Source organism: Mandrillus leucophaeus, unplaced genomic scaffold (genome assembly GCF_000951045.1).
Source record: "Mandrillus leucophaeus isolate KB7577 unplaced genomic scaffold, Mleu.le_1.0 Scaffold10, whole genome shotgun sequence".
Classification (NCBI taxonomy): domain Eukaryota; kingdom Metazoa; phylum Chordata; class Mammalia; order Primates; family Cercopithecidae; genus Mandrillus; species Mandrillus leucophaeus.
This window is the reverse complement of record NW_012098098.1, coordinates 6,393,201-6,401,072: the sequence shown is the minus strand read 5'-3', so window position 1 is coordinate 6,401,072 and position 7,872 is coordinate 6,393,201. Positions and strand designations below refer to the sequence as shown.

Genomic DNA, 7,872 nt, shown 5'->3' with positions numbered 1-7,872 from the left:
GGCCAGGAGGGGCAGGGCGCCCTGCGGGAGGGAGGCCAGCGGCTGTGCGGAGGGGACAGCAGGTGCCGCGAGGCCTGGGTGGCTGTTTACTGGCTGCTTCCTCCCCCACCATTCCGCACAGCAGACAGGGGGCTGCTCCACTCCTGCCTGGAGCACCAGGGGCTGGTTAGAGCCCAGGCGCCACGGCCCTGAGATGTTGGGCAGGACCTCAGCACCTCTGAACTTCTCTGCTCTTCTGTGAAAGGGGCAGGCGGCGAGAGGATCAGGCGAGGTTGGCACTGTATTTGGCACGTGATAACTGCAGAAGTCATTTATCCGTCATCTTCCAGAGACCGCGTGGCCCTGGCCCCGGCTGGATCTCTCCGTCTGACAGTGGGGCTGGGACCCCGGGAATGGGGAACGGGCAGAAGCAGGGGTAGCGCCCACGGTTCACTAATAAAATGACAGACACCAGCCCCCAACTGTGGCCTCACCTGCTTCATGCCCCGGGCCGTGGGCAAGATCCACAAGTGTTAGCAGGAGGAGGCTGCAGGGCAGTCCAGGTTTTAGCAGGTAGAGGATGCCCTCCTTGCTGCTCTAAGCCGCTGAGGCCCCCAAAGTCTCAGCCACGGATCCCAGGTCTTTCTGCCTTGCCTTGGCACTGGCTGACCTTGACTTAAGATGAATGGGGAGGCCCAGGGGCTTACACCCACACCCCCTGCAGAAAATGCTTGGCCTCCTGGTGTCTCGGGCAGGTCTGTGCTGCAGGCCCTTCAGTTAACCTGGAAGCCTTTTCTGCAGGCCCTGCTCTCTGGATGGTGCAGAGGGGCTCAGTGACCACCAGTCCTGCCCACCAGCGCCTTGAGCATTTTCCCACCCTCCCCACACACAGCTGGCCCTGGGCAGAGCTGCTCAGACCTCAGGGAGCCTCAGACCACGAGAGAAGCTTGTTCAGCTGCAGGTTCTGATTAATCAAGTGTCCTGGCATTACCACCTGCCAGTGGGCGGCGCTCAGCGTGCCCAGGCCTCGGCCATCCCGAAATCAAGGCTTCCTCTGCCTGCTGGTGGCCGTGCTCAGCGTGGCCAGGCCTCAGCCATCCTGAAGTCAACGCCACCTCTGTCTTGGCTGTCCTATGAATCACCGGGGCAGAAGATGGTGAAAATGGAGGTTTTGCTGCCCTAGGTGGCCTGCCTGCCGGGCTCTCCCTGGGCATACACTGCCCGCCCTCCTGCCCCAGCCCACGGAAGCCTGTTAGCATCAGAAAGTGGAAGAGACTCCTAGAACTATGGCGTCTGGGGCCCGGACCAGCAGCAGCCCCACCTGGGAACATGTTGGAAATGCAGGTTCTGGGTCCCAGCCTGACCTGCTGAATCAGAACTGGCGGGAGAGGCTGCAGTCTGTCTGAACACCCCCTGGGGGATGCTCATGGAGGCGGAAGCATGGCACCACTGCCTCAGGGCACTGCCCCCTCCTGGTCTGTAGAAGCCTCAAACCTGGAGTGGGGTGTGGCTCTCCCAGGGCCACCACACACCGAGGGCCCCAGCTCCAGCGTGGCTGGCCACCTGAGATGAGCTGGCCCAAGCCCATCCTCCGGCCTGGTTCCGCCCCCGAGATCACCTGCAGGTGGGACGTCAGCCACCTGTCAGGGCACCTGGGGCAGGCTGCCCCAGCGCTGGGCAGCCACTTGGTGGGGCCTTGGCTGGGAACCGTGGGGCTGTTGGGCACCGGCCTCTGTTCTTAGCCCGCTTCACCCACTCTCTCTTTCTCCTTTGGTTGCAGCCCCTGCGGACAGGAAGGCTAAGGCCTCAGCAATGCCGGACTCCCCAGCGGAGGTGAAGACGCAGCCCCGGTCCACACCCCCCAGCATGCCGCCCCCACCACCTGCCGCATCCCAGGGGGCCACACGCCCCCCCTCCTTCACGCCACACACACGTAAGTAGCCCCCACCTGGCAGCCGAGGGCCAGGTGTTTCAGGGGAGCCCCTCGTGTTGTGTGAAATTCCGAGCTTCCTGCCCAGAGCCGGTGGGCACCTGCTGTGAGCCCTGAGTGTGAGGAGCTCATGTGGCATGGCCCAGAGCCCAAGCTTGGCAGGTTCAAATCTCAGCTTCCCTGCTTCCCACTGTGTAGCTCTGGGCCAGGTCCTTGCCCTCTGGGGGCTTGGGCTTCCTCTTCTGCGGTGCAAGTCCTCCCAGGGCTGTGGTGGGGCCAGGTGAGTCCACACAGGCCTTCACCAGGGCCAGCCGTGGGCCTTGGGTCAAAGCCGGCCGCTGTGCCTCAGGCTTCCTGCCTCGTCTGGCAGGCCCAGGGATGCCAGGCTCATCCAGAGGGAATGTGGAACTCGGATACAGTCAGGGGCTTCCCCAGGGTCACACAGCAGGTCACCTGTGTACAGGCCCCCTGGAGGAGGGGCTTCCCCAGGGTCACACAGCAGGTCACCTGTGTACAGGCCTCCTGGAGGGACCGCAGGAGCGGCTCTGGCCTTGGAGGGGCTCGGCAGGAGCTCGGCAGCCCGGCTGAGCACGGGGGCCACGGTGGGGGCCTCAGCACAGGAGGCCAGAAGGGCGGGACCTCGAGAAGCTCCCAGGCCTTATCTTGCTGGCCCTGGGCAAGGGGTTGGCCATGCTTGGCGCACAGAGCCGCTGAGGGTGGGCCCTGGGGGGCTGTGGGACAGCGAGCAGCCAGTTCTCATCGCAGTCAACCCCGAGGCTTGGCTTTGAGGACAGAATTGGTGCTCTGTGGCCCAGTTGCTGGGCCGGCGGGGTGGGCAGCGTCCCTGCCCCTCAAGGCCGGGGACTCAGGAGTGCATCTCAGGGTCTGCAGGGGTGGAGACTCCGTGTACCCCCGTCACGTTCAGAGGCCAGAAAGCTCTGAAACCCAAATGAAGCCCCTCTCTGTGGGAGGAGCCTGAGACTTCTGTCGCGCTGGCCCCGGGTTCCCCACAGGCCAGGAAGAGCTGCTTCCTCAGTCCCTTTGTGTCATGACTGTCCACAGAGCACCAGGCGGCCATGGGCCAGGCCTGGCTCCCTCCCTGGCTCTGCCCCTGAGGCTGGGGGCCTGCTCCGCCGAGGGCTTTGGCCGTCATCTCCCCTGCATCTGGAAAGAGCACTGGCTGTGGGCTCAGGCAGCAGACTTGCGGCCCTGTTTGTGGGATGCTGGCTCCGAGTCAGCCTCCTGACTTGGTTGGGGAATGGGGTGACCCAGCAATGGGGTGCCCCCAGGTGTGCCGCCCAGAGGCAGGTACAGCTGGAAATGTGCCCAGCACTCAGTAGGAGCCAAACAGCCTAACACCTATTCCCTGCACCCACGGGGCCTCCACGTGTCATGGAGCCCATACTGGGGGCCAGCCCTGCCTCCGACAGTCGGGATGCCACACTCACGATTCTGCAGGTCCTGGAGGATGGCAGGCCCAGCATGCAGGTCTTGGCCCTGCGGAGCTGGCCACAGTTTCCAGTGAGAGGTTAGCTGGGCCTTTTCTCACATGGGCTTGTCACACGGCGATGTGGCTGGGCTGGGATCACCCTTCCCTCTCTTCCGGAAGAGCCCTCCGGTCTGGTACGAACCACAGGCCGTCTCTTTCCACCAGGCAGCTTGCGACCACACCGAGCCCGCATAGGTAGAGAGGGGAGACCACTGGTGTGTTGAATTCGCAGCGCACCCCAGCCCGGGGGGAGGAAGTGCTCAGGACGGACCACAGGAGACCTGGCCATGGGTGCAGTGCCTAAAACGCCCAGTCCACAACCCTCAGGCCCCAGTGTCAGGGACAAACGCTGTGGGCTGAGCCTGGTTCCCCAGACCCTCAAGGGTGCGTCTCCCTGACCTGCTCCTCCCCGGGCACCAGCAGCCTCTGCTTCGAAGGTGCTGGTCTGGGGACCCGATGCTCCCGGCTGGGGGTGGGGTGGGATCAGCGGAGCCTCAGGCTCTGCTTCCGGAGACCTGGGAACACTTGTGAGGGCAGCCGGCATGCCTGGGGCTGGGGTCCTTCCCGCCCCCTCCGCTCTCAGCACACCTTGGGGTCAGGTTTCTGGGGTGAGGTCCCAGCTGGTTTAAGGAGCGTGAAGGTTATGCAAGAGAGAAGCAGGTGCTTTTTCTTTTCTAAGCCGATGCTTCAGTCCCACCGGGCTGTCAGGTGCATCAGTCTGAGGCTCTGGCTGCCCCTGAGGTGGCCTCAGATTCATCCCCTAATCCACACAATTCCCTGAGAGCCAGGTGGTTGGCTGCACCCCTGCCCCTGGCTGGCGGGTGTCCTTGAGGGGCCACAGCTCGACGGCAGAGCCCTGCCGGGAGGCTCCTCCCCGGGGACTGGCCTCTGAGCCAAGCTGATGGGAGACTGAGCTTGAACGGACACTTGAGGGCTGAAGTTGTTCTTGCCCAGTGACTGCCCTGGGCACAAATTCATCTTGGAGTTGAAGCTGCGGTGCTGCTGCGGGGGTGGGGGGGAGGGGGGAGGACTATAACGAGCAGGGACCCAGACCAAGCTCCTCTAAAGCTGGGAGGACTCTTAAAGGGCTTTACCCTGCCCTTGATTACCCCCATGACAGAGAACTCACTACCTGTTTACAGAGCTCCAGCCTGTCTTCCTGTGGGCTTCGCCGCTAACTTCAGCTCGGACAAATTCAATCTTTCTTCATTTATATAGCACAGATGGGGACTCCCTACGTCACCCAGGCTGGTCTTGACCTCCTGGGCTCAAGCTCTCCTCCCACCCCAGCCTCCCGAAGTGCTGGGATTACAGGTGTGAGCCACCGCGCCCGGCCAAATCTTTCTTCCTGTTTGGTGCTTCCTCCTCCAGCGCTGACCCAGGGCTTTGTTTGAGACTCCAAGTCTCAGATCACTTTTAGGACACGCAGCTTCGGCCCAGGCCCCTGAGGATGGTGCTGATGGGGTCACAGGTGCCTTCTGGGAAGAGGATGTTGAAAACGAGGGGCCCCGCCCCTGCTCATAGAGAAGCCTTGGTTCTTGTAGACTCTGGAACGGTCCTGTCAAAAATGGCCCTTAGGGATCATCCACTCTCAGAGAAGGAAACTGAGGCCCAGAGAGCGGAGCGGCCTGGCCCCTGGTGGTGACGAGCCCCATCCAGAAAATCGCTCTGTGAAGCAGGAAAAGGCGGCCCTGGGTGCCCCTGAGGGCGGAGTCTCCTGCTCACGACCCCACCGAAAATCGCTCTGAGAAGTAGGAAAAGGCGGCTGCGGGCGCCCCTGAGGGCGGAGTTTCCTGCCCACGCCCCTCCTGACAGCGTGTTCTTCTTATTTTGCTTACAGATCGAGAGGACGGGCCTGCGACGCTGCCCCACGGCCGTTTTCATGGCTGCTTAAAATGGTCTATGGTCTGTCTCTGTAAGTAAAATAACAAAAACCGCAGGCCTCCCGGGAGGTCTTCACCGCAGCACCCTCTGTGGGCCCAGCGCTGCTGCCCTGGGGGTGCTCGGCACTCCTCCGCGGCCTCCACACCCTCAGCATTGCCTCTGTCGTGTTGGTCCTGCCTCCTTCGGGAGAGGAGGGCGCAGGAGGGCAGAGCCGCAGGGTCCCTGCATCCCACAGACCCTCCGCTCCAAGCTGTGGGGCTTCAGGCAGGAGCAAGGCCTCTCTGAGCTTTCCTTCCCCAGCAGCAAAACGTGGCCAGTGGGACTGACTGTGAGTGCCCAGGGAAGGGGCGTGACACTGTCCCTGGCAGGCCTGGAGCTCAGCCACGTCTGCTAGGGCAGACCCCACCTACCGGAGTCCCAGCTGCACCTCTTCCTGCCAGGGTGACCTTGACCAGGTGCCACACCCCGTGCCTCAGTTTCCCCACCTGTAAAATGGAAGTCATCATGGGCCCTGGTGCCAGGGGTGGTCTCCAGGAGCTGTGAGATGGTGGGGCCGGGCATGCGCTGGGCGCTCAGCAGACCTGAGTCTCCAGCAGACGTTTGCGTCGACGGGCGTGGCCCATGGCAGGCGTTCAGGGAGCACGGGCTCTTACCAGGCGGTGTTTAGAGTTTCTCTCAGCCGGTGAGTGCATTCATGCTTGAGCCCATCAGACAGACTCCGGTCCCTCACTACCAGCCAGCCTGGCAGTACGGCCCAGGTGTGGCTGCTGCGTCACTCCCAGCTCTAAGAATGAGGGTGGCAGAACAACTGTGCATTGTTTCTGTTGCACGGGGCTGTCCTTGTCACAGCCGTTATTCTGTGATGGGCCTGGCCATGCACCCGCGCCTGGCATGCAGCTCCGGGACAGTGGCTGTTGTCACCCACTGTGTGATCTTATGGATGGCAAAGATGGTGAATCCCAGCCCTGGAGCCCCCACAACAAGGAGCAGGGGTGACAGGAGGGGCTGCCTTAGGGCGCCTCTGTCCCATCTGACCCCCCCACCAAGGCTCTGAGGCTGGGGGAGCCGCGGGGGTGCTCGTGTGTGCCCCCAAACCTCAGCTGGGGACACGTGTGCAGTCTAACTTAGTAACACACCTGTTGCGGGAATGAAAGCACTTGTGCCGGGGTTATTTTCGGCGTCTCTTTAGCTGCTGAGACTGCCCGGCAGCGCGGGAGGGAGTGCGCGGGCAGGCGAGGGCGAGCAGGCCGCTGGAAGGACCGGGCACCCAGGGCAAGGCTGGTAAGCGCACCTAAGGGAGGGCCAGGCCCAAGCCGGCCGGGGCGGTGGGCAGGGGCCCCGGCGTGCACCGTGGCAGTCTGAGAAGCCACTGGAAGGTCCACAGTCCTGGTGACAGTCCTGTGTGTCCTGGAGAAACCAGCCTCCCACTGTGGTGAGGTCTCCCATGGTGACGGGCCATCTCCTGGCCTGGCTGGGTGACCACAAGTGGCTATCTTCAGTCTTGACGGGGTGTGTGTGTGTCAGAGTCCACCGTGTGGCCAGTTGGAGCTCACCAGTGAGAGGGAAACTCAGCAGCGTGGTGGGGTCCTCCGGACAGAACCTCGGAGAGCGAGAGACCAGGGGCTCAGTGCATCCTGCCTCAGTGTCCACTGTCCCCCCGGAGGAGGGAAAGCCCCAGAACACGGTGCCATTATCGGTGCCATGCACTCCGGAGGGCCAGTGCGTCCATCCTGAGCCCAGGAAGGCACTGCTGAGATCATTCAAGCCAGGGGCACAGACAGGCTACCCCCTACACAGGCCGCCCCTGGTTGAGGGGAGCGCCGCTCAGAACGTCGTGTGGAGGTTCCCGGCCCCAGCAGCAGAGGTGTGTCAGTTCTGCAGCCAGCCCATCGGAACGGCCGAGGCCACGCGTGCACTCCAGGTTTTGTGCCATGTCTGACCTTCAGTTAGCGGTTTCCAGTAGGTGTGGGGACCATTTACTGCCAACGGCCTCACACAACACCCAAACCATAGAACCAGTCAGGATGGAGCCACCCGGGGGGCTGACCTGGGCAACAAAGGAGAGGCCAGGGAAGCCCGGGTCTGGCCTGAGTGACTCCAGCTGGGGACACATGGTACAAAGGAGGTCACTGCCACGCTGTCCCTTGGTCCCTGGAGCCCCACTTGGAACTCCAGGACAGGCTGGGAGCCATTTGCAAATGAAGAAACTGAGGCTAGGCGCCGAGTCTGACTCACAGGGCACGTCTGGGCCTGGCGGCCGGGTCCTCGCTCCTAACCAGGGCAGCTTCCCCCAGCCCTTGAAGGCAGGGCTGTGTCTGTCTGGACGTCCTTACCACGCTGGTGTGTCTGAGGGCCTCTGCGGCGCCCCCTGCCCTTCTGGCCTCCTCCCGCAGACCCTGCAGTGGGTATCTGTGAGGCCCAGGCTGGAGCGAGAGCAGAGTGAGCACTGGGCCCCAGGGAAGGCCGTCATTGTGGGCACATCTGTTCCGCCTTCTCCACCAAGAACATCCTGAGCACAGGGCCGGCATCACCCCGTCCTGCTGTGCCCAGCGCTGGCTGCTCGGTGTGTGGGACCTGCTGGGGACGCGAG

The 7,872-nt window shown here is 63.1% G+C and overlaps 1 protein-coding gene across 1 annotated transcript in view; it reads left to right on the top strand.

The window, feature by feature from the left end:
* CBFA2T3 (core-binding factor, runt domain, alpha subunit 2; translocated to, 3) overlaps positions 1-7,872 on the top strand; it is a 129,242-nt gene that overhangs the window by 82,214 nt on the left and 39,156 nt on the right. The window contains exons 2-3 of the mRNA XM_011972509.1: positions 1,760-1,912; positions 5,239-5,313. Coding sequence (XP_011827899.1) covers positions 1,760-1,912; positions 5,239-5,313 — 228 coding nt within the window. The remainder of the gene's footprint in view (positions 1-1,759; positions 1,913-5,238; positions 5,314-7,872) is intronic.